We start from the raw sequence: 27,086 nt of genomic DNA, 5'->3' as shown, positions 1-27,086 counted from the left end.
TGTAATTAGATCTTGTCTGATAGATTGGTGTTACCTGCAGGAACAAAATTTTCATGTTTAGAATAACTTTGACTACTATGTACAATACCTTAGAATGATTCTTGTTTTCTTTACCTAAGTAAATTGCCTGATTTCTCAAACCAGTGCACACTTGCTTAAATTAGAACCTATATAAAAACATTCAAATGAGGTGGGAACTGGGTACGACTGCCTAATTTAAGGGCTTGTTGATTACTAGATTCCAAGATCGTGTGATAGTCTGCGTGTTAACTCTCTGACAAGGAGATTTCTCTTGTATAGGAATAAAATTGCGTAGCTTCAAAAAATAAATTTTTCTTAATTCTAAAAAGGAGTTAACTCGAGAATTGCAACCATGGAAAAGTGGCCCTAGCCTATGGCATTCTCTTTGTTTGTAGGATTTGCCGACGTGATCTATTGGAATGATAGGCTACTGAAGGAGTAGGTTTTAGCTGAGATACAATACCAGGTAAAGGGATGAGAGATAATATCATAACAAGTGTATAACAAGATAGTAATTAAGATAATAAAACATAAAATAAACAAATATACACTTAAGAGAAAGAAAAGATATAACAATGGTGCAGCCAGTAGGATGTTGATTTACTAGGTTGAACAATAAAGAATTTAAATTTTTGTAAATCAAGGTGAGCAGGTTTTGGTTTGAGATCAGGTGGTTTTGGGATAAGAAACTTAGATTAGTAGTATTTGTGTGAGATAGGAATATGTTTGTAAGCTTATATACAAGCATGAATCAGCTATCAAGCTCAGGGATGGATGATTATGAATTTTTCAGGAGCATCAATCCCCAAGAAGTTTTTCTGCAGTTCTCTGGGGAGGAAAATAGCAACGTCTTAGCTTTCTTTAGCTATGCCGAGAAGTTAAGGAAAGCAGGCAGGTGGATGGATTTCCAACTCCTCATCCTCCTGTGCAGCAAACTAGTGGAGAAAGCTAAGAACTTCCTCTACTCTTCTTCCATCCTGAAAGAGACCTTGGACTATGTAAAATTTAAAGAAGTCCCCATTTCTCAATTTTCGAGATTGAGAAGCCTTGGACCAAACTTGTGGAAAGAAGTTGAAAGACTGCAGCAACCTTTATTAGCCGGTTGGATGCTGTAATGAATAAACTAGCAGAAGTAACAAGTACGGGATGCCTCAAGCTCTCCTTTGCGACCAGAGAAGGACAGTGAAAGAGACAAGAGAAGAGAACCTCCTAGATGCTTCAGTTGTGGCAAATTTGGACATTTTGCTCGCAATTGTTTTAACAGCAAAAGAAGATTCAGCAGAGGCAATGATGAGAAATCGAGGTCCCATATGTATGCCAACAGGGCTTGGGAGGGGAGTCGAAAAAACCAAAACCAATTCCCGGAGTTGATAGTTAAGGGAATAGTCTGTGGAAAACGTGGGTTTCGGACACAGGTTCCCAGCCCTCTATTATTACAGAGAATTACTTTATGAGGATAAAGCCTTATGTGAGGAATCGAGTTTCTTATTTTAGAAGGCCTGTAAAATTGTCTGGAGTGTCAGCCTCCATGATTCATATGACCAAGTCAGTGCTTTTGAAGGTATACTTACCCGAGTTTAAGAAGTGTTTTCGGCATGAGTTTTTAATCCTGACCAGGATTTCTCTCCCACACATTAAACTAATATTTGGAAACAACTTTTTAATTAAAAACAATTTTGCATGTGACAGCTGCAAGTGATGTAAAAGATTTGGCGGCGTGAGCTCTGGACACTTTTTTCTTGGTTCGTGCCTCTCTCCCCTTGGGTTTCGGTAGAAGTTGTTCGTGCAGATGGGAAGAACGATTGTCAATGACAGCTACGCAGTCAGGTAGTGGTTCAGTCCAGGCACAGCTAAACCGCCAGTGCAGACTGCAGCTTTATGCAGAACCACGCACACCAATCTGTCAGAGTAGTATCGCAATCATCGGCACAGGAGTAATTCGTGAACGTAATCACTAGTTGGCAAAATCGGAGGACAACAGGTAGCAGATTGAGGAAACTAGCCGAGAGGAGTCAGCAAAGATTGATCGAGAGTTAATTCCTGCTTAGTCCACTTGGCTGGTAACGTAAAACCTTTTATTTGTCCATTGAACTGTGAACAGAGCTAGGAAGAGTTAATGTGCTAATGTAATAAGTGATAGGACTTGCTAATATATGACAGGACTCTAGTACTTTAACCTGTGATAAATTGTTGTAATTCTAGAAGTATATTGTAACAGATATCATCCTTGAATCATTTTCGGTGTGTTATAATCTAATCTTTGGATATTGAGTAGTTATTCACTTGCACAGCTGTGATAAGTGAACGAGAATAGAACAGTTTGATTAGTTGATGTCTTTTAGTGTAACGCTTTGTAATTTGATCTTGTCTGATAGATTGGTGTTACCTGCAGGAACAAAATTTTTATGTTTGGAATAACTTTGACTACTATGTACAATACCTTAGAATGATTCTTGTTTTCTTTACCTAAGTAAATTGCCTGATTTCTCAAACCAATGCATGCTTGCTTAAATTAGAACCTGTATAAAAAAATTCAAGTGTGGTGGGAACTGGGTACGACTGCCTAATTTAAGGGCTTGTTGATTACTAGATTCCAAGATCGTGTGACAGTCTGCATGTTAACCTCTCTGACAAGGAGCTTTCTCTTGTATAGGAATTAATATGGCACAGCTTCAAAAAATAAATTTTTCTTAATTCTGAAAAGGAGTTAACTCCAGAATTGCAACCAAGTAAAATTGGCTCTAGCCTAAGGCATTCTCTTTGTTTGTAGGATTTGCCGACGTGATCTATTGGAATGATAGGTCACTGAGGAAACAGATTTTAGCTAAGATATAATACCAAGTAAAGGCATGAGAGATAATATCATAACAAGTGTATAACAAGATAGTAATTAAGATAATAAAACATAAAATAAACAAATATACACTTAAAGAGAAAGAAAAGATATAACAATGTGGTAACTATTTTCACACCCGACAAACACAATTCCAGCCTATTCAAATCATTCTGTAAGTACTGCATGGTCTCTGCTTTCCTGATTATCCTGCCTCTCTCTTTGCATTATCAGTAAACAGCTCTATATATCTCCTATCAAATCCTTCTCAATATAATTAATATTGAAATGAAACATATGAATAAGCAATATTTATTAATATTCATTAATCGCCGAAATACACAGGAAACAAAGTTTGTGAACCAACACGAATGTGTGAATTTTCTATTAAAATATAAAAAATAACATAAAAGTTAAATGTTTCTTTTAAAATAAAAAAAAATCTACTTAGTCTTAAAACATTTTAATATAATAAAATTAGTTTAATCCTTTATCCAAGTGTGAGCAAACAAAGTTTGCACCTGAAAGTATCTTCAGGACTGGGTTAAGGTGGTACAACACCAGGGCAACTCGTTGCAAAGGTGGAGCAAGATACCAACACTCCTATCTCAGTATCTCCTATAATGCAAAACACATCTCCTTGCAGATATGTCTAATGTTATGCATTAAGGGAAGGGCCCTTAATGTGTTGGTGGCTTGCTCTACCTTTGCAACGAGTTGCCCTGGTGTTGTACCACCTTAACCCAGTCCTGAAGATACTTTCAGGCGCAAACTTTGTTTGCTCACACTTGGATAAAGGATTAAACTAATTTTATTATACTCTAACCAAGTGAAAAATAAACTTGAAACATTTAAAATTTGTTTTCATTATTTCATGGCCCCCATCAACAAAACCTACAGTCCCCAAGGGAGCCGCTTCCCACAGTTTGGGAAGCGCTGCTGTAATGGCTGTTAGAATGTCTCTCGCTCTAATCTGATCTCTAACCCAAGTATTGTGCTTTCTATCTAGAATGATAATACCAAGTATTGTGCTTTCTATCTAGAATGATAATACCAAGTAATGAGCTTTCTATTTTTCCTCTGGTAATCCTCAACTTGTTGGTCAATTTTTTTGTTGAAGTCCATGTTTCACTTCAATAAGTCACAACCAGAAGTATATAACTGTCGAATGGTTCTTTTTAAGGCAGATTGGGGTGTTTCATGGTGTTTTCCAAAGGCTATCCAACCAAGTTAAATTCTCCATATCATTTTTTTTTTTACAGTCACCTTTAAATCGTTTGTCTTAGGTAAAAATAGGAGGTTATTATTCCACATTCGATTCAGTGATCGTTTGTTGAAGTTCTTCTGCAGAGTTTCCTAAAAGAACAATGTTATCAGCAAATCATAGGTGATTTAGTTCTTTCCCATTTACCATAATTCCTCTATTTTTTCCATACAGGTTTTTTTGAAATTGCTTCTAGAGCTGCTGTAAATAATTTGGGTGAAATGTCATCTCCCTGCCTAAGTCCCTTTTTTATAGGAAATTTCCTATCCTTTCCCCATATATCACGTTTTGATATCTGTCAGTCAGCCATCCTCTTATTCATGCTAATATTTTATAATTCAATTCCATATTCTTCAATTTATGATCATGCTATATTCTGTCAAAAGTCTGAGCAATATCCAAAAGTATCGTGGGGTATCCATTTCCCTTGTCTCACCCAGTGCTAACATTATTATAGAATGTGAGCAAGTTACTCAAACATGATTCTTTTCAAAGTATAGAATCCATTTGTGAATGTGAGCCCTTACCAGCTTTTCAAAATCTTAACCACCACCACTCCAGAGATACTGATAAGTCAATAGTTGGATAGATACACCAGTTTTTGTATCACCCTTGTACAGTGGAATTACTATACATTCTTTCCACTCCTGTGGAATCTTCCCTGCTCTCTTTCTTAAATTATATAGTCTGGTCAAAGGAATAGCCAGTTCAACTGACCTCACTTTTAGCGTCCATGCTGATATCCCATCAGTCCCTATTGCTGCCAAATTCTTATTCAGTTTGTGCAACAGCTCTAATACCTCCTCCTCCTTGTACATATGAGTTTTTTCATCCAGTGAAGAGGTAGCAGTAAACATAAAATTGATAGCTTTTAGCAGAATGGGCACTCATTAATCGAGTAACCTCTTCTGCATCTGACACCCTCACACTATCTTCATTCAGTACAGTTATTCTTTCAGATTCATTCTTTCTTTCTTTTACTTGCAGCATAATGATAAAATTCCTTTGGGCTGCTTTAGCTTGCAGAGTCAGTTTCCTTTCAAACTTTCTGGTTTAACTTTCTGTACCAGTTGTATTATCCTTATGCATACAGTATTCTTTCCACATAATCTTTTCTTTCAAATCTCTTGCTTAATTATATTATACATCCATTTCTCTCCCCTATCCTATTTATTCTTCGAACTCTAGGGACACATTTTAATAATACATCTAAAGTGTGTTTGCTGTTGGATCTCATGGGCTAGACATATTACATTTTTTGAGCCCATTTAAATAGCCAGCATCTGTGGTGGAATTCAAACCCACATCCTATTGGTTAGAGAGCAGGTATGTTAAACAATTTGCTGTTACATAGCCAACCAGATTACATGTGAAATAAGGCAAATCTGGAGATAGTTTTCGGTATTGAGACCATGTTTATTAAAAAATAAAAGAATAAAAAACCCGACAATTTTCGTTCGTCGTAAGACTTGCATCATCAGGGATAATGGTATATAAAAGTTTTAACACAACAACCAAAGATTAATTGCTAATTAATAGTCTATTAGATGTTTTTTTGATTTCACAACTGTTCATTAATTGAGAACCCGAATACAAAATGATACATTTATTACTGTATGCTTGTTGGAACAATGCTAGTTGTTACCATGTTCTGTGGCTCACATGTGTTATATCTGAGGCAGTTAATTTTTTGATGAAGGCAAACCACACTTGATGTAAAATCAAGCCTTCATTTTTATTGCACTATGTAGGGATTGTAAGCATTTTTGCAGCTTCTTTAAATTTTCTTGTGAAACAGTTCTTATCAACATATGACATGTTTGTTTGTTGCCAGAATACTTGATGGCCAGTAATAGTTGTGTGGAATGCTAAGCCTGATTTGTTTCCCTTCTTTTTTTCAATGTCTTTTGTATGTTCAGCCATTCAGATTTCTCCTGGCCGCCTACGTAACAGATGCCACAAGAACAGTGAATCTGATAGATGCCTGGTTTTTTCATGGGATGATGCAGAGGTTTTGGTAGATGTAGGCATCTGATATTTCTTGTAAAGGAAGAAAAGTCACTTTTATGTTGTACTTACGGAGCAATGTAGCCAATTTGTCTGTGACATTCTTGATGTACAGCAGCGTGATTACATTCTTGAAATCTTGTTTTGATAAGGGAGTTGCAGAAGCTATGTTAAGGATTTTTTTGATTGTCTTGGGTTCAAAACCATGAAGTGTCAGGTAGTGTAATTCTTCATTTTGCTTCATCTGTGTGCTAGATATATTGTATGCTTTTTCTCTCAAGGTTTTGATTATGCTTATTTTTTTGCAATGGATGGTGGTGTGAGGCAGCAATAAGAAATCTTCCTGTTGTGGTCGGTTTTTTGTATACGGAAAAGGATAACCTTTTTTCCTCTTCATTTACTTCTATAAAGATATCAAGGAAAGGTAATTTTTTATGTTCTTCTAGTTAGTTCTGTAGTGAATTTTATATTTGGATGCAAATTGTTAAGATACTCAAAAAGCAATCAGTTCAACTACCGTTCCCGGCCAAATGACGGAAATATCATCTACATAACATAACCAAACCTTTGGTCTTTTTTGATATTTTTTAAAGCATTTGTTTCAAAATTTACCATAAAAAAGTTGGCTAAAACTGGATAAATAAAAAAAGCTGGCTAAAGCTGTCTTGATAAATGAAAAAGTGTTTTCCATGCAGTGTTTGTATAGTCCTACAATGTCGGGTTTTTTATTCTTTTATTTTTTATTATTTAATAAACAAGTGGTCTCAACACTGAAAACTATCTACAGAACTGTTTACCCACAGAAACCTTTGCTTACATAAGGCAAATCTCTCAAAATTTCCAGATTCAGTTTGCAAATATGCATGGCCTTAATTCAGTTCATTTCCATTTCCAGTCTGCAAGCCACACCTACTTTCTGTAATAGAAACTGAAATTTCAGGTTCCGCAATCATTACTTATCTCAGTTTTCCCAGTGACACTCTTTCACTCTTGTCTCAAAGGTATTTTTGCTTGTTCTCATTTACATTATCACATAAAGTCCAGTTTTCTCTGGCTAAAAATCTCAGCCTCATTCTATAAAATGTTTGCTGTTATCATCACTATCCTTATAACATGAATCATTATTATAGCATCTTATTGTCAGAGATTCATGCAGTTAGCCTAGTGGCTGTGCACTTCACAACCATATGCCTGGGGAAGGAGTGTCCTAGGTTCGATTCCCATCAGAGACATGAGGAGCTCAAGGATCTTCCTCAGGCATAGCCAAGTTAGCCAGTCTTTGATGTGGACAGTAGGGTTTTTTCCCCAGTTTATCCTGGGGGTTTTCCTCCCGCAAAGCAGGCAAACCAGCCCCGTGAACACACACTGCGACAGACATGGGATACCACTGGGAATAAGGAGCAATCAACCTATTCCACGGGAATGGGATTATTGGTTACAGAAGCTTACACAGTAAAATGTGTAGGCCTGCGTGAAAGCATAACATATGATGATGATGCTGCTGATAATTATCAGGGAAAGCTACCAGCTTTCTTTCTGGTTATACGTTACTTTGATCATGGGGTGGATCATAGTCTTCAAACCTTGCAACTAATGCCGGGCTCTGTTCTTTTACCTATATTTATAATCAGTTGACTGCATATACAGCTCACTGTTTTGTCAATAACAACATATTGCTTCTGTTTATTATTTTCACAAATGACAAAGCTAATGATGATAGTCCCCAAGACTGCCAGAGAAGACTCTGGAATGAACTACAAACAAATACTTGATCACGGATCCAACTGGCATACCTCCAGGATTTAATTTACCTTGACACCTCTGAAGCCGGTCCGCACAGTTAGCCTAGTGGCTGTGCACTTCGCAACCATATGCCTGGGGAAGGGGGTGTCCTAGGTTCGATTCTCGTCAGTGACATGAGGAGCTGAAGGATCTTTCTCAGCCATAGCTAAGTTAGCCGGTCTTGTGTGTGGACAGTAGGGTTTTCCCCCCAGTTTATCCTGGGGTTTTTCATCCTGCAAAGCAGGCAAACCAGTCTTGAGAACTCAACAGACATAGGATACACTGGGGCATGTGGCTGACCACCTTATCCTGTGAATGGTTTGAGGTCTGATGATTAATAAACCCCTTGACACCTCAAGGTAAAAGAGGGTAAAAAGATGAGATGAGACCTCTGAAGCCCAGCTAAACAGATTTAGGACTGGATAAGGCCATTGTGCCAGCTTGCTACATCTGTGAGGAATTTCGGTCACTCTTTTCTGTGTGTGTGTGTGTGTGGGTGGGTGGATGGCTGTGCAGACTGCATCATAACACTGATGATTATTACCCCCCCCCCCCACACACACACACTCTTTTACTGGAGACCTCAGGGACTTGCACTTACTCCCAAATAGTACCATTGACTGGACTTCAATCTGTATATAGTTTGGCACATTAATTTCTTGTATTTATACTCATATGATCAATAAATAAATTTGTCATTTGATAAATCAACAAAAATTCCAGATTATCAACTTTTACAAACCTAAATTCTGATCTCTGAACCATTCTTCAATGAATTTTTGATAATTTTCTAAATTTCACTGCTAACCAAATTCCTTTGAGTTTTACTTTTGGCAACACTTAAATCTTTGACAAGGATTTCTTTTCTCAGGATAACTTTAATCTTAAGCCTTTCTTAGAATAAACTTACTGCAAACATCACCTCCTGAGTATCCAACAAATTCTTTCTACTTTTATGCAACTCATTATTTTACCTCTGCATAAATCATTGAAAAATACTCTCACATTTGGTGTGGTCTGTTGACCACAAACCCTTGACTTAGTGGAGGGGGAATTAATAGTTGAATAATGACCAACCTCTCACCAGTACTCGGCTCTCTTTCACACAAAGTTCATTTTCTTTTGCTTGCATTTTTGTATTGGTAATCACCCACTCTCAGAAATCTACTAAAACACATGCTGTGGTTGTTTAACATTCTGTCAGAGTTCAAGTCAAAACTCAGAGAACAATGAACAAACAAAACATGCATTTTGTTTTAATTCCCTCTACTGCTATTTTGGAACATACTCCTTTGATGCATTTACTAAAAAAACTCAAATTCATTGTTTGTTAACAAGTTTCTTTAACTTTCTGTGCTCATTCATAGTTGTAATGTACTGGCAGAACAACTTGTGTATGGGATTACTGTAAGAAAGTAATTTGAAGAGAGGACAATTTTATATAATAAAAGTGAATGAATAGGATAATAAAGAAATTTAATTTTATAATTTTCTTTGATACAGGAGATGCATTGTCTTCAAAGTAATTTGGATAAACTGCATCCTGAATGCCAAAAAGTTGTAAGCAATTATACAGAAGAAGAAGCTGAACATGCAGAACTCAATTATCCATTGTTTCGAGCCTGTACTCTGGTCCTTAGTAAGTACTGCAGTGTAAGTATGTATTATTTATCTAATATATGAAAATCTTAAACTTTCAACAGTTTGCTTGCTTTAATTTTTTGAACATTTGATTTGTGAACATTTTGCTGAACAAAATTCTCTTGCAATTTTTTTAATAGCAAATAGTTTATGAAGTTTCCATTTCAAACCTGCAGAATTTGTCAGATGACATTTTCTTGCAGATTGTTCCTTTAATAGTACTTGAATTTATTTATTTAGTAATAGTTTGAGCTGAAGATTTCTGTCTATTATCAAGTAAAATATTTCTGGTACTCATTCAGAAGTTTATTTCAATCTTAATGCATTAGCTTGACGGATTTCTGATATATTAATTCCTGTTAGTAATATTTGTTCTCTCAAGTAGAGTAAGAATCTCTACCCATTCTTGAATTCAATAGGAAATTTGTTGGCTTAGATATCTTCAAATTTTATCATAATTCTCTTATTTAATTTTTTTTTCTTCAATTTAATTTTCAGATTGCCAATAAATTTCTATTATACAGATGTTCAAATCTACTTCTTTTTTTTTTTTTTTTTTTACTAAGGTGAATTTACTATAGGTTGTAAATTTGTATTGCATTAATTAATAATGGATCATGGGCAAAGGATTAGATAATTCTTGATATCCCCTGTTCCAGAAGCCGCTTCAGTCAGCAAGGTGGAATGTAAAAATGAGCTTATTGAGGCACTTGTTACATAACACAATTTTATATATATATATATATATATATGAATAAATATACACAAAGATTATTAAAGTATATATCCAAATATTTGTAAACTGGCCTTGAGAACTCAACACTACAGGCCATAGGATACACCGGGGCATAAGGCTGACCACCTTATCCTGTAAATGGAGTGAGGTCCGATGATCAATGAACCCTCGACACCGCAAGGTAAAAGAGGGTATAAGGAAGATGATGATGATGATGATGATATCCAAATATTTTGATGTGAAACTTACAATTCTGAAAGGTAGAATCACAAGTGATTTTGAAAGAGATAAGAGCCATGCACTAGTGTAGTGTAGTACAATCAGTATCAGGTTGATCACTTTATGTACAAAATATCCTAAAAGTACATTCTTTCCAGTCAGGCAAACTCTCCTATATATTGCTTGCCTGGTTTTCTGAGTGGTTAGCATAGATATCTGTTCTCCGGACAAAATGGCTGCAGGTTCAAATCCCGCCATGGGCATGGATGTTTGTGATTGCCTGTGAAAATACTAGTGGTGATGGTAGATGGCAGTGGTGTGGTTGCGGTTCGTTGTAGTTGGTGGATTTTTGTAGAGTAGGTGCTCTCCCTGGATGAGTCTTTGGACTCCCTGGAGGTGTCACGTAATAATAATAATATTATTACTTACCACCGAGGATACAGTCTGCTTTTTTTCACTCCCACTTGTTCACCATATTCCTTGGGATTGTCTTTACTCATACTTTGAACAAACTGAGAAGAAACTGCAATATTTTTTTTTTTATAAAAAATGTAGAACATCCTTTATATATATGCATATATATATATATATGTATAAAAAAAAAAAAAGGAAAAAAAAGCAGCCTCGTAGAGTACAGCACAGAGTTGACATGGACTGCAGAACCTTCCGGTGAAAGACCTGTCTTCTACGAGTTTTAAATACAAGTGCTTAATCATGGGAAGTGCATGTCCAGTACCCAACTATTACTACATCACTCTACTTGAACTGAAATAACTGTTTCCTTACCAAAAATTGAGACAGTCACATCCTCATTAATTATGAACAATAACTTCAAATTGTATATATGTATCAACCTTATCTCTATTGTACCATGTGCTCTAATATGAGCTTTGTATCTTTCTTAAAATCCACTGTTGTTTTTCTACCTTTTTGAATTGTCCATTATGTTGAAAATTATCTTTAAGTTTTAGATTGAAACATTTGGTTATATAGACTTTCTTGTATCTACATGTTCATATGCTGTGTTTGAATCATCCTATTTAACAAAAGAACAAATTATTTTTTTTAAAAATGTTAACCATTTGCACTTCTTTTAGGTCTTTCACCTCCTTTACATTTTCTTTTTTCACTCAAAATTTGGTATAAAGAGGTAATAAGTTGCATGTAAAAAAAAGTTTGTAAAGTGGCCACATCTTTGTTGCGATACTGTCTGTGGCTAGTTATTTCAATGCAATAAATATGAACAAGAGCATTCGAGAACTTTTTTTGGAACACTTGGAAATGCAGAATGTTCAAGAATATTTTTGTAATGCTTGGAAATTATTTTGAAACACATTGCTGCTCCAATGCAATGCACTGAATGACCATTAGCATAAAATATAATTAGTGCAATTGCCTTTCTGACAAAATTACAGTAAATGCACTGTAATGCATTTTACATTTATTACAAACTGCATTATAATGAAATGTGTGTTGTTTTGAAACTGCATTATGTGAGGTATTCCTGCATGTATTTCATATATATCTACTAAGTAAACTTGAGCATGTAAGCTACTTTGGACATATATGTACCTTTGCTATCGGCATAAGTAATTTGGTGCAAAACCATATAAATCTTCTTATGTGGACAAAAAAAAAAATAACTAATGCTGTTGTTGGCATCTAATGTCCCACTCCATCTGTACAAAGTCTCATCAAGATGTAGTAGTTTTTCTTATTTTATTACACTAACATGTTTTGTATTACTTCTCTCTGCAACTATTCTGTAATTAGCTCTTCCTGCAGAGACTTCTGTGAATGTGGAGCATGCTAAAGATTTGTGTCAGGTTATATTCCACACTGAGACTGTTGAACAGTTAGTTTTTAATCTTTACTAGTTTCATATGCATTATAGTTCATTTCAGGAGAGAGGAAAGAAAAGATAGGAAAAGTGGGGTGTACTATTAATGATAGTGTAGAATGAGTATTCATCATGGGTAATGTAAATTATCTGAGCACTCATCGCATAGCAGAGAAATCGAATGATAAGAATAAAGGAGAATTTGTTGAGCTGTTGTGAGACAGCATATGAAAGAAGGATCTTGGAGTCACAAAGTGTTAGATTTGATCAAGCATCGGAGGGAGTCTCAGAATATGACTGTTTTGCCACCAGTTGGTAACAGTTATCATCCCATAGTGACTTTGGCAGTAGATAAATATATGGATGTTCCAATTAAGACAAGTTACATGCTGTAACTACAAAGCTGGAAATTATGACAAACTCAAGAGAATACTCAGAACTTTTCTATCTTTGGTCTCGTTATCAATTACTGAATGGGAAGGATATCAGCAGTGCATGGGAAGCTTTGAAATGAAGAGATCCTTTACAAGAAGATGATGTGGAAGAAATGTTGTATGAATAAGAATGAGAAAATATGAAATATGTAAAGCATAGGCCAGAAAACTTAACCAGTATTGTACTCAAAGCTATGTCAGAGTATGAAAAGAAATTGGACCCAAAAGAATTTTAGCTTTTTTGCTGCAAGTAAAAGAGAAAAATGAATGGAGAAGAATAACTGTAGTGAATGCAGACAATACTCTTGTGTCAGAAGCAGATGGGATTGTTTAAATAATTAGTGCTCACTTTTGCTAGGATCTATTAACCAGGTGTATCTAACATTTATTGCACACAGTGCTTTCTGCATTGGCTGAAGAGATAGAGATGCTTGAGAAAAAGCTGTTGCATAACCTGGTTGAGAATTTGGCAATAGGAACAGAAGAGATGTCAGCACCATATCCCAAATTAGCTAGACCCATGACCTCATGAAGTTTGCCATTTCAGATTGCAAACTTAATGAGGTTTAGTTCTGCAATCTGAAACCTGTGTAACCTGTCTCAGTTAGAGTACAATGAACCCTATTAAAAATAAATAAATAAACTTATTTCTGTATTTCAACTTCCAATATCCAACATCAGTATGGACACCAAATAATTTTTTTTTATAGGTCTATGATGTAGGAAGACCTCAAGATTTTTTGAGTGCCCATCCTCTGAAGGCATCACATAATCATAATAACAAATATGCAAATTTGTAGTAAATATAGAGAAATAATTGTAGAAAGATTTTTTTTAGCTTGGTTACAAGGTAAATTGTAACAGATAAGACATTATATTAGTTTTAATCCTTTGCCCAAGCATAAGCAAAGTTTGTGTACAAAGTACTTCATGATCAGGCAACATGTATATAGAGGCTGTTGATTTCACATCAATTGCCATGGTATCCCATAATGCATAGTATGCCTCTTTTCAAACAGATAGCACTAGACATTACAGGATAGGTCATTATCCCCAGAAAAACACTGAGATTAAATCAATTAATCAAATAATTAAAATACTCTGGATCAAAGAGTTGTAGAAAGTTTTTTGATTGGTTACAAAGTAAATTATCATAAACAAATGCTATTCTTCTTTTAATTATTTATCCAAGTGTAAAGTAGACAATGTTTCTACATAAAGTCTCATTTCAAATGGGCTACTTGTATATAGAGGGTATTGACTAATACATGTCTGAAAGGTGTGTTGTGCATTACATGGTGAAATGTGCGCACGCACGCACGCACACACACACACACACACACAAAAGGTTTGTTTGATCATGCTTGGGTAAAGAATTAAAAGCATGGACTGGAAAGGAATAGATATAGTCCATAATTAATTTCTACAGAATGACCAGTCTGTCCATAACATCCTAATGGATCTCTTGCATCTTGTCAGTTCACAGACAGCATACTTTTAGGAAGATATACTATAAAAAGAAGATATTATAAAAACTTTGGCTCATCAATCAATTATATAAATCCAGTTTATATAGATTTTTTTGAAAACTTAATTCTGAAACAATAGCAAAAATAGCTAATTATGTTGCTCCAAATCTCTAGTGATAAGAACCAACCAGGATGCTATCAACGCCACAAGACTCTATCTAATCTCATTCTCTTGCCGATTAAACAAAATCTATTACTCCTCGTTAATCTCAGACCAACCAAACTCCTCTTAATACATAATTTAAAAACCAGCCTGGTTGGTTGAGTGAATAGCAGATGCACTGCACAACCAACAGTTTGTGGGTTCAAATCCCACTCTGGGCATAGATGTTTGTAAAAGCCTGCTCTGGCTAAGCTTGTATAGCTTCTTGAATTTATAAGGCTTGCCTTAAAATGATATGCTGGAAACAACCAGCACATTGTTATGGCTGTCCCTCTATATATTACTAGTTTTTGTTCCTTAATCTTCACTTTTCAAAATTTTTAGTATTCATAATTTTAATTCTTAATCTTTCAAAATCTACAGTTCATATGATTCATCATGTTCTCTGTTTACCAGTTTTATTCACATTTCATCTTCGCTACTGAATATATATATATATATTTATTTACGTTCACATACAGGGTGTTCGGGATAAATTTGACAGTTTCGTAAGGAAAAAGAAAATCTTCTTTGTATCTATTACATTTAATGAATTGACAAAAAAACATTACAGGCAGAGTTAATTACAATACTATCAACAAGATTTACTCAAAATAACCACCATTAGCATCGATCACAGCTTCAATTCTGCTTCGGAACCTCGAACAAGCTGATGCTACAGTCTCCCTGGGAAGGGCCGCAAAAACTGTTTTAATTTTATCCATTAACTGGGCTTTTGTATTACTGGAAGTGCGATTGGTGTCTTTTTCAACTGCGCCCCATACAAAATAATCCATGGGGTTAAGGTCTGGGGAGTTTGGAGGCCAAACATTTGGACTGGTGAAGTCGTAGAAATTTTCAGACAACCATTTTTGACTTTTCCCAGAGGTGTGGCAAGGGGCCGAATCCTGCTGCCATACATACGGCCTACCATTGGCTACCCTTGTTATCCAGGGCTTGACTACAGTTAGCAACTCCACGAACAAAGCCCGAATTCCAATGCCAGGGTTCTTCAACACCTGTTCCTGCAGATTTGCGAGGAATTCTGCTGTACGAACGCAATCAGATCGTCTGCTAGGGATCTTTCTTCTTGCTACATCCTCGTAGTCACCATTGCAAGTCTCTAGTTCATGCCTGATTGTTTTTACTGTATTCAGGGAGCATTGGGCAGCAGTCGTAATATCCTTATTTTGATGGCGGGCACGAATCATCATGATACAAGTTATTCTCTTCCATGATTCAGGTGGGTTCCAGCTATCCATCCTTTCTGACATCTTGTATATGAATGAAGAAGGGTCCAAACTTTTAAATGAAGAGAAGTGTGTGTTAATACATGTAACTTACGGAAAAATATAATTAATTATAAATATGTCAAATTTATCCCGAACACCCTGTAAATGAGCTTCATTCTGAAACATTTCTCTTACTGTACATTCTCTGAATGCCTTGTCATGGTCCTTTTTTTTTTTTTTTTTTTTTTTTTTTTTTTTTTTTTTTTTTTTTAACTACTTGTTTGGATTGTTTTTTTGGAATATTTGTCTGAGATATTTGTTTTAGTCTCTGACTAGGTAGTATACTGTAACAGACTTGGAATATTATTGAACCTCTGGCTTGCTCATTTTGGGCTTCTGGCACTGGGTTTTAAAAAACTTAACCTGTTGATTATGGCTTTGGGACATTTGTGTTTCACAGGGTCATGCTCATTGTAATCTATCACTTGACAGGTTAGGATCGATAGCAGCATTTGCAAAGAATTTTGCAGCCTCTTTCATATAGGAAAGTTTGATCTCAGGGATATTGGCTGCTCAGTGAAGCTGTATGTTTCTTATGAACCATGGTGCATTAGAAACTATTTTTAAACATTTGCTGTGTAACTCCATGTGGGTAAGCCATACATCAGGACAGTCCTGATCAGAATCTTGTATAACAGCAGTTTAAGTTCCTTGCTTAGCTGGCCACAACAATTCAGCAACAAGCATAGCATTGTAGCATGCTATTATATCTTGACTAATGAGTATTCATCTTTTTCTAGGTTTTCCTTTTGGTCTTTTATTAGTAATTTTACTATTGATGGTATTCATAAGAAGACTGCAATTTCCCATATGAAAAACATGTCCTACCCACTGCAACTTTTTGAACTTGGTTATTGTGGGTTTGAACTTTTTGAACTGGATATTGTGTGTTCTTTATAAAGTTGATATAACTTATAGTTGCATCTGATTCCCTAAAGAAACCAGTCCATTATTCACCAGTCAGAATATTTTTCTAAGAATTTTCCTTTCAAAAGATGAAATCAAATTTTTCCCCTCTTGCCATAAATATCCAAGTTTCACATTCAGAGCCAACATTTTTATTCTCAGCGCACTAGGAGACACTATTTAGGACTCTAGACTTAAAATAAAATAGACTTAAACTCTAGAATAAAAAATGATGATACAACATGACAAAATTTCATGCCGGCTGGGGCGTCGCCCGGTTAAACAAGGCCCCCGTTGTTTTCGCCAGGGAACCAGGGCGAACAACGAAAAGTCAGCTACTGGAACAAATCTGAAAACAAACCCCAACTCAACACCAGAGTTAAAGATTGGTACTATCAACGTAAGAAGCCTGAATGGCAAAGAAATGGAGCTAGCTGAGGAATTAGATAAGTACCAGATCGACATAATAGGGGTGACTGAAACAAAAAAGACCAAAACTGGTGAGATCTTTCTGAGGAATAAATACAAAATGTTATATTCAGGCAATAACAATCAAGGAAAAGAAGGAGTAGCCATAGTATTCAACACAAAATACGAGGCTAATCTTCTTGAATGGTAGTCAGTCTCAAGTAGAGTAATGTGGGCAAATATGAGAATGGGGAACTGGAGAATGAGACTTATTTGTGCCTATGGTCCCACAGAAGGTTCTACTAAGGTAGAAGTGGAGGAATTTTTTGACGCTTTAGAAAAAGCAACTGACACAATGAAAAAGGAAAAGTTGGTCCTTGTTGGGGATCTAAATAGTAGAGTAGGAAATGATTGTGAGACATACAAAAATATTTTGGGAAAATTTGGAGAAAAGAGCAAAGCTAATAATAATGGCAAATATCTGTTGGATTTCTGCTCAGGACATGGACTGGTTATTACTAACACCATGTTCCAACATGAAAATGTGCACAAATTCACATGGAGAGAAGAGGCTAGGAATAAGAAAAGTCTCATTGACTATGTTATTGTTGATAGTGATGTTTTCTCCCTGGTGCAGGACACCAGAGTGTACAGAGGATTTGAAATTGGAAGTGATCACTATTTAGTCTTGAGCAGGATAAAATTGAATTTCATATTGAAAAGAATAACATGTAAGAAAGTTTTAAAGCGAATAAAAGTTGAGCAGCTCTCAGATGTAAACTGTAGACTAAAATACAGAAATATTATTGAAAAGAAAATGAAAGAGTTTGAGAACAGGAATCAAACCTTGGAGATTCAGTGGCAAACTCTCAAGGAAACATTGATTGATTCTGCCAGAGAGGCATGTGGTGAGGTTGTGTGCAAAGATAAAAAAATCAGAACTCCCTGGTGGACACAGGAAGTTAAAGAGGCAGTGAAGGAAAAGAAGAAAGCATATCAAAAGTTCCTGGCAAATAAGTCAGCTTTTACTCTTACAGAATACAGAGACAAATGTAAGATAGCTAAACAGTGTGTAAAACTAGCTAAACAAAAGTCATGGGAGGACTTTGGCAAGAATATAGAAAATAAATATCAAGAAGGTGGCAAAATATTCTGGAGGTTGTTGAAGAAGCTTAGGAATGGAGGAAAGGGTGCTGTAAAAGGAATTAGAGATGATAAAGGTGAAATGAAAACAGGAGATAAAGATATCCTTGAAGTATGGAGTAATTACTTTGAAAAACTGCTAAATGAAACAAGCAGTGATGACAGCACAGTGATAAAAAACACTGACCAGGCATGCAGTCAGGAATACATATCCATACTTGAAGTAGAAAAAGCCATCAAAGGCTTGAAATGTGGAAAGGCAGCAGGAGTAGATGATATTCGACCAGAAATGCTGAAGTATGGTGGTATAAGAGTCTTACAGTGGCTGCACTGCATAGTTCAGAAAGCCTGGACAGAGGGACGAATTCCCAATGATTGGAGTAGAGCTCTCATAGTACCCATATATAAAAAGGGAAATAAAACTGAATGTGAGAATTACAGAGGTATTTCCCTACTGAGTGTTCCTGGCAAGATCTATGCAAGTATACTTGAGAAACGGTTGAGAAGAATTGTGGAAGAAAAGCTTGGTGAAGAACAAGCTGGATTTAGGCCAAATAGAGGCTGTCAGGATCAGATCTTCACTTTACGACAAATAGTCGAGAAAGCATGGGAATATAACAAAGATCTGTATTTAAGTTTTGTCGATTTGGAAAAGGCATATGACAAGGTGCCAAGAGAGAAGCTATTCAATACGCTGCAGTTATATGGTGTCAGTGGGGCATTATATCAAGCAATACTTAGTCTTTATTTGAGTTGTGAGTCAGCAGTTAGAATTGAAGGAAGTACAGGAAGATGGTTTAATGTTAAATCTGGTGTGAGACAAGGATGTACATTATCCCCTCTGTTATTCATTATCTATATGGATCACATTATGAAGGAATGTGGTATTGGACCTGATATCAAAATTGGAGATGTTAATGTCAGCTCTTTGCTTTATGCGGATGATGTTATACTTCTAAATAAATCCGCTACAAGTCTGCAAGATTCTCTGACTAAATTGAATAGCTGTTGTAATAGATATGGTATGAAGGTCAGCAATAAAAAGACAAAGACAATGAAAATAGGCAGAATCATTGAAAATGTCAACTGTGTTGTGAATGGAGAACCTGTGGAACAAGTAAAACATTTCAGCTACTTAGGCACAATTTTTACTGAAGATGGTAAACTAAATATAGAAATAGACAACAGAATCAGCAAAGCTGGTATCGTGGGAAGTCCGTTGAATAAATTCATATGGAATAAGAAAGAAATTAGTCGGAACACTAAATTAGCTGTATACAAGACTGTGTTCAAACCAATTTTAACTTATGGATCTGAGAGCTGGGTCAGAAGTAAAACACTTGACCAAAGACTAGAGACCGCAGATATGAGAGTCCTGAGAAAGATTAGAGGCGTGAACAGATGGCATCAATGGCAATATCATATTAAAAATGAGGATATTAGGAAAGAACTTGACATTGTCAGCATCCAGGAATGCGTTAGCAGAGCTAATCTCAGATGGTATGGTCACTTAAATAGAATGGGAGAGGAAAGATTAGCAAAACAAGTGTTCTCTGCCAGGTTGGCAGGAAAACGACCCAGAGGAAGACCAAGATATAGGTGGATTGATACGGTACAAAGTGCCTTAGACGATAGAAATATAAGATCTGATAATGTTGGAGTCTTGACAAGTAACAGACTGATTTGGAGGAAAATTGTAGATAGGAAGTTAGTAATGATGTAATTTTTTCATGTAGTACTGTCATATCCTGTACATCCCTTGAGGGTACATGGCAGGAATTTGATGATGATGATGATGATGACTTGCCTTTTTTTTTTTTTTTTTTTGCTATGTTGTACTTACTTCAGTCATACTTACCTTCTACTTACCTAGTGCCTGCATGTGGGATCAATTTATTCATTGTTCCCGGATGATGACAATTTGACATATTTGCCAAAATGTTGGAAATATTAATTAAAAGTTATTCTGATCTATATATTAAGTTGTACACTATATATTACCAACATATAAGCCTTATTACCAGAACGTTATCTCCATGAGTTATATAAATATTTCTGTGTATGTGTGTCCCTCCCCCCATATAAATGATGATGAGAATGATGAGTTATCTGTTTATTTTTAATGGTAACCTCAAACAACATGTTGAACAAACAACTTGTCAAGACATCATAGGTTGAAACAACCTGACACATAACAGATTGTTCAACTTGTAATACATTAGTGCTGTGAATGAACAAAAAGTTGAAAAAGAAGAAACTTATTGAAGACATGAAGAAGGTACTCTTTAAGAAATATATAAGAAGGAAGACTGTTTCAAAAGACAGCAAGGGAAGGAATAAATTAATATAGAGATACAAAACTTCAAAAGCTTAAGCTAAATGAAGAAGTGTTGAAAAGTTGTAGCACACATTTTTAGCAGATGTAAAGCAGAGTAGGGAAATTATTGATGCCATATGGTAACATCCTACACAGAAACATTTAAACAGAAAGCAAGCAGCAAAAATTAATTTCTATGTGAAATATAATGAAGTGAACTGACAAGACTGTTAACACAGTTACTTTTCTTTTCTGGAGTCATTTAAGGAGCTTTGGTGTCTCCAGCCAGCTAACTTTGAAGAGAATTTAGCTGGCAAAGTGAAATTTTTTTTTTGCTATGTGGTAAGTAAAGGAAGAATGATCATGGAAAAATGTATTTATTTAGTGAATAATGTACATACAAAAACAATAAAAGAATAAACAGATGGAACTACACATAAAACAAAAAAAGGTGTAGGTTTCTGTGGTTTTGCAGTTCATAAGAAAGATTCCGGTAATTGGACCACATGTTTACCTGAATAATATACACAACCACATAAAATTTACTTTGGAACAAGAAGAGCATAAAAAACTTCCCTTTCTTGATATCCTAATAGAAGTCAATGAAAAAGATAATAAATTATCCTTCTCCATCTATAGAAAACCCACCAACACAGGAAGATTTCTTATTGCGGCCTCACACCACCACCCCTCGCAAAAAATAAGTTTAATTAAACCTGGAAGGACAGAGCTTATAATATTTCCAGCACAGAAAAACAGAGAAATGAAGAATTTCAATATTTAACACAGATCTTCAAAAAAAAATGGTTATGAACTTAAGACAATAAAAAGAATCCTCAACACACCTCCTAGAAGTATCTCACAAAAGCAAGATTTCAAGAATGCAATCATGCGTCCATACATCAAGCATGTTACAGACAAAATGGCCATATTACTAAACAAACATAACATTGAAGTTGCTTTTCTACCTCTGGAAAAAATTTCAAGATTTCTACATCCCCCAAAACCTCCACATCATCCTTTAAAAAAAAAACCAGGTGTTTATAAAATTCATTGTTCCTGTGGCATCTGCTACATAGGCCAGACGGGGAAATTCTCATGAACAAACACCAAAAAGACGTGCAAAAAAGAAGAGAACAGAAATCAGACCTAGCATACCATACAACTTCCACTGGCCATAATGTACTTTGGCAAAAAACAAACATGTCTTACATTGAAAAAAATTGTTACATGAGAAAATTTAAAGAAGCTGCAAACATGCTTAGAATTCCAATGCAATGCAACAAAAACCAGGGCCTAATTCTACACCAAGTTTGATCAGCATTGATAAAAAAATATGCCCAAGTCAGACTTCTGACAATGTGAATGTGAACAACAGAACGTAACAGTATCCAGCATTGTTCAAACTTAGCATTACACTGAATCTGCATTTGGATATTTAATTTAATGAACAGTTAAATGGCCACAACTGCATAGAATGAACTATTTTGAGTAATTTCTCATTTCTTGTGTTTAAACTTTTAGTTACCTTTGACCCCTGAAGATGTAAGTCAAATGACTTACTAAACTTGTCAGGTTTTTTTATTTTTATTTTTTATTGTTATTTATCTTAATAAACATGTGGTCTAATTACTGGAATCTTTCTTAAAAACAAAAAAGCATCATGGTTTCACATATTCTGAATCCACATTAACATGAAAAAAAGTCCATATAAGTTCCAGGGTAAGCAAATACTGAGCAGCCACTAACAGTTTAATGGTTGGAGTTAAATTGTTAGTCAGAATTTGGAGTCAGTCCATATCTGCTTTTATATTTGCATCTCCCATGTTCTATCCTGATCAATTTCAATGTAGACCAAAGATTTCTTGGAAGGTCAAAGCTCTTTAGCCTTCTGGTTGTATGCAGGCTATAAGTAAGTTCAGAGGTGTGCTCTTGCCGGTCAAGTTTCTAGGCTGAGATATGAAAAGCCTCTTGCATTTGTCCAACAGGTTGTTGATATAACTCATAGCTTTGGATATATGGGCAGATCACTTTTTTCAGTAATTTTAATTCCATAGATTGTCTAAAGGCCTTTTCTCTTCATAATGGATGAGAAACAATATCACTAAGCAAACTGGACACTAATATTACTAAGTGGGTTGGTGTAGATATTATTAATAGCTCCAGAGATAGAACTCATAGTTTAGCATGGCTGAGATGAATCTCAGTGTGTGTGTGTGAGCAACATGAAGCTACTACTCTGGATCACACTATTCTGTTCTGAAATACATCAGTATCATAACTGTTATGCACAATGTACTGGCATCTGCAGTCCTTAAAGAGTCTACTAGTTTACGTAAGGTATTGCAAGTTTTTAATTTACCATCAATCCTTATCAAATGTTCTATGAAAGTCAAGAATCTGTCCTTGATCTGTCAAGGAGTCATTCTTAGTTGAGTTCTAGCATTCAATATGCTATTTCTAAAGTAAACTTTAGAAGCATAATTAGATCCAGCAGTGCACCCAGGGGGATGCCAAGGGGACCCTGCACCCCCCCAAAGGGGGGGAACTAGAAAATTTTCAAAACATCTTTTCCTAATTAAAATTCATTTTTTTTTTTATTTATGTTGTGTCGTGTCTTCTATTTCTATACTACTTATGAATTAATGGTCACATAAAGTGGGAATACCCTATAGCTCTTGGGAATCATGGGTGCTGTGAACGCAAGGCAAACGAAGTAGTGCTTGGGTGGACTGAGCTGAGCTAGAGGAGATTACAGGTATCATATATTGGCAATCACTGCAGATGCTCTGTCATAGGTCATATGCAATGTGTAGTGTGCATTCTCAAATCGTTTACTCCCCCCCCCATTAAATCTTGAGTGCGCTACTGGTTAGATTGGCTGTTATTTTAATGGGGAGCTGTGACTGCAGATGATATTGCAATTGGAGCTCAGAACACTTTCAAGTTGAGAAGAATACTAACAGGACTTATCAAATTTCATAGTTACTCTGAGCTCCAATTACAATATCATCTGCATACATTTTGTAAGACTGCGATAGAGATATCATGGATGAACTGAAAAGCAGGGAGCTAATAGATCCTTGTGGAGGAATCAATTCCCTATCTTATGGAATTTACTTCTAGAATCACTGATATATACCTGAATCTATCTGACAGCATACTGTTTTTAAAGATTAGTAATTTTGAGAGAAATGATGACCTCTAAGAATTTCAAGATTAGAATATCTCTCCAATTAAAACTGTTGAAAGAGGTACAAAAACAGATTGTCCTCAGATTTACCATAACCATTTTCAATATATAGTATGTGGTCAAGGCAACTTCTGTTAGGTCTGAAACTAGCTTGAATATCTTATTATGGACAATTGGGAAAATTCTACAGTACATCAATCTTTCAAGAAGTTTCAAGCAGAAGCTTAACGTAACAATGGGTTTTAATAGCTTGTAGTAAGAAATGGGTCTTTTCCAAGTTTTAAAATGGCTGTTACTTTTGATCTCTTAAAGAGTATTGACAATGTTCCTTTATCTAAGATGTCATTATATATACTAGTCAGCATACTAGTGAATTCAGAATAGTTGTCATCCAGGCCAACTGCTTTCTTTGCTTTCAATGAACTAACAACTGTATAAGTGCTAAGCAATGTGAAAGAGGGCATTAGTGAGGGTACATATTTCCCTTGGATTTCAGTCATGCTTTAGCATATTTGTCTGTGCAGAAGTAGAGAGATCAGAGTGGGATAATGTTGTTTTGAGGATCAAGTGCTGGAGTCAAGTCTTCTTATTAAAGACCAGGCTTAAGTACTGAAATGTGTGTGAAGTTGGTGTTATTCACAACCCTGCTTCAGTTATTGTTCCTTGCATTATCAAACGTGTATAAAAATTTGGTACAGGGATTGAATTTTGTCTTTCTATTCAGGGATGTATTTTTTTTTTGTAGCCTTTTGCCAGTCTGCACAGCAACTTCAAAATGAAGAATAACACCATGGTAGGAAGATGTCAGATACTCTAGAATTGGCAACAGAATTACAATTCCTTGTTCCAGTGGAGTCTCAAAATGAGCAAGATTTCTGATAGGTGGGATAATCCATTATATAAGGGTGGAGCTAGGACAGAAGCAACCATTATAGACCAATCAGAATCTCTACACTGATCATTAAGATACTGGAGCAGCTGTAAAAGTGCCTATCCAGAAGTGATTAGTGTCACCTTTATTCTCCACAGGAAATAACATGACAACATAAGATAACAGTGATGAATAAGTGGAGTGGATATATCACAATACTTCTGGATGTTGCTAAAGCACCTGAAAGCCATGGTGGAGAAGCAGCCACCAAAGATCATAGGAGGTTGTTACACAAACTGAAAGGGAGGGGGGGGTGCAAAGCAGGCCTGTTACATGGATAGAACTGTGGATGAACTGACAAGTATTAGAAAGTGATATATGAAGGGTATTTTCAGAGAAGTAGGTGACCAGTGTGATATGATACTTCAGAGTTCTGTATTTTAGCTACTGTTGTTTAGCATGTAAATTTAATGATATTTGTGTTGGTCTGGACAGTAATATACATTATTTGCCAGTGACACAAAGTTAGGGAAGGTAGGAAGGAACATGTTTGATACAGAATGCTTGTAGGCTGATCTGAACAAACTGGGTCTACAGGCAAATGTTAATGAATAGTACTTAAATATTGTGATGTAGGGTCATGTATTTTGGACTGAAGAAACTGCAGTCAGAGCAATGTATTAATGGGAATTTGTTGAAAGTGGTCAATGAAATCATTGAAATTTGCAAAGTCTGTAAGCAAACAAATTCATGAAGATAATTCATTCACAGACAAACTTTGTTTGCTTACCCTTTGACCCTTTGTTTTATTCTTACCCTTGGATAAAGAATAAAACAAGATCATGATTTCTTGGCATCTTTAATTGAATTTATAACAAAGTATTTTAATAAAAAGATGTTACAGCATTTAACTACTTCTATATAAAAATATATAATTTCTGCATTACTTCAACCTTGGTGTCTCCTCTGGGTCTCATTCCCACTGATGAGACTTCAATAAAGATCGAAACCGGTGTGGGTAATGGCCTTTCCCATATACAGCATTATATACACCTGAAAGGATGTGTGCTTTGCATTATGGGATATTAAGGCAATCAATGTGAATTCATTAGCCTCTATATACAAGTAGCCTAGTCATGAAGATACTTCACTGGCAAACTTTGTTTGCTCATTACACTTGGATAAAGGATAAAACGAGAATATAATTTCTTGGCATCCTTAATTTAATTTATAAACAAATGAAACAAATTTTTTTTTTTTTTTTGAAAATCGTCCTCAGTATTTTTATACAATATTGAACATTCTGCATCACTGCCTCATACTTTCAAAATTTAGCAATTATATAGTATTTTTCAAAACCGAGAGTAGATACATAAGGCACCTAACATTTGTCACACATATATCTGCTCTCTCACTCTCTCTCCTTTTCTTCTCTTCAAATGAGGTGTTTGGACACACGTTTGCAATACTTTGTGGGATTTGCCCTGGTTGGCCGAGTGGTTAGCATATCCACTCTCCAGCTGAAAGGCTGCAGGTTCAAATCCCACTGTGGGCATGGATGTTTGAATTGTCTGTGAAAATATTAGTGGTGGTGGTGGTTGGCAGTAGATGGCGTTGGTGTAGTTGTGGTTCGTTGTAGTTGGTGAATTGAGTGGTTGAGACAGAGTTGTAGAGTAGGTGGCCTCCCTTGATGAGTTCTTTGGACTCCTTGGAGGTGTGTTGTGTCGTTATCTATGGAAATTATCGTTCTGTATACCTGTTATACCCCTCTTATCAATCACCCTTACTTTGCAGTCGCTATATTTGTTTGCTTAGAATCTGGTCCTGTATCCTTTTCGGACATAAACGAATTTATATTTAAAAAGCTGCACCAGTCTATATCCTATGATAGATCAATATACTACTCAGAGAGACATTACCAGTAATCCTACACATATATAGATACTAATTGCTTCTATCAGTCGTGGCCAAATTTTATCTAACATTTCAGCTCCCTCCCGCCTTAATTTCGTACTTTTATGAGTGGTGAGTTGGCGCTCAATATCACGCAAAACTCAGTTTTAAAAGAGAATACATGTTTATTATCAACTTTATACACAACATGCAATTATATCTAGATACACTTTAAATAAGTTAAATCACACATATCAATACTAAGTTAAAGAAAGTACTTCATTTTAAGAACTGTGCACTGCATCCATTAAACAATTATCTATGAAATTGCTAACTACAATTCCTGCTTCCATTTTTCCCCTCTATTAATTGGGGATTACTAAGTTAATTTTAACTTCAACCTAAGCTCTAACCATAACCCACATTATACATTTACATGATCCTAAATTCCTTCTACCAATTCGTCTAATTCAATTCGACAACTGGACATCAGGTTGCACCTTATTACATTAGTCACTCAGAGTTCTCTAATTAGCAATGTCCTGACATGAAACAATTTTCACATTAATCTTTTTCCTACAAACTAGTTCTGAGTTCTATAATAAAGTTTTACAT

General features: G+C 35.6%; 1 protein-coding gene across 1 annotated transcript in view; it reads left to right on the top strand.

Annotated features, from left to right (window-relative positions):
- Positions 1-27,086, top strand: part of Glg1 (Golgi apparatus protein 1) — a 285,095-nt gene that overhangs the window by 134,990 nt on the left and 123,019 nt on the right. The window contains exon 12 of the mRNA XM_090398148.1: positions 9,411-9,560. Within this exon, the coding sequence (XP_090254274.1) occupies positions 9,411-9,560 (150 nt within the window). The remainder of the gene's footprint in view (positions 1-9,410; positions 9,561-27,086) is intronic.

Source organism: Typopeltis vanoorti, chromosome 9 (genome assembly GCF_054136105.1).
Source record: "Typopeltis vanoorti isolate ZY-2024b chromosome 9, IOZ_Tvanoo_1.0, whole genome shotgun sequence".
NCBI classification, from domain to species: domain Eukaryota; kingdom Metazoa; phylum Arthropoda; class Arachnida; order Uropygi; family Thelyphonidae; genus Typopeltis; species Typopeltis vanoorti.
Note: the sequence above shows the minus strand (reverse complement) of the source record. Positions and strands in the feature narration are given on the sequence as shown.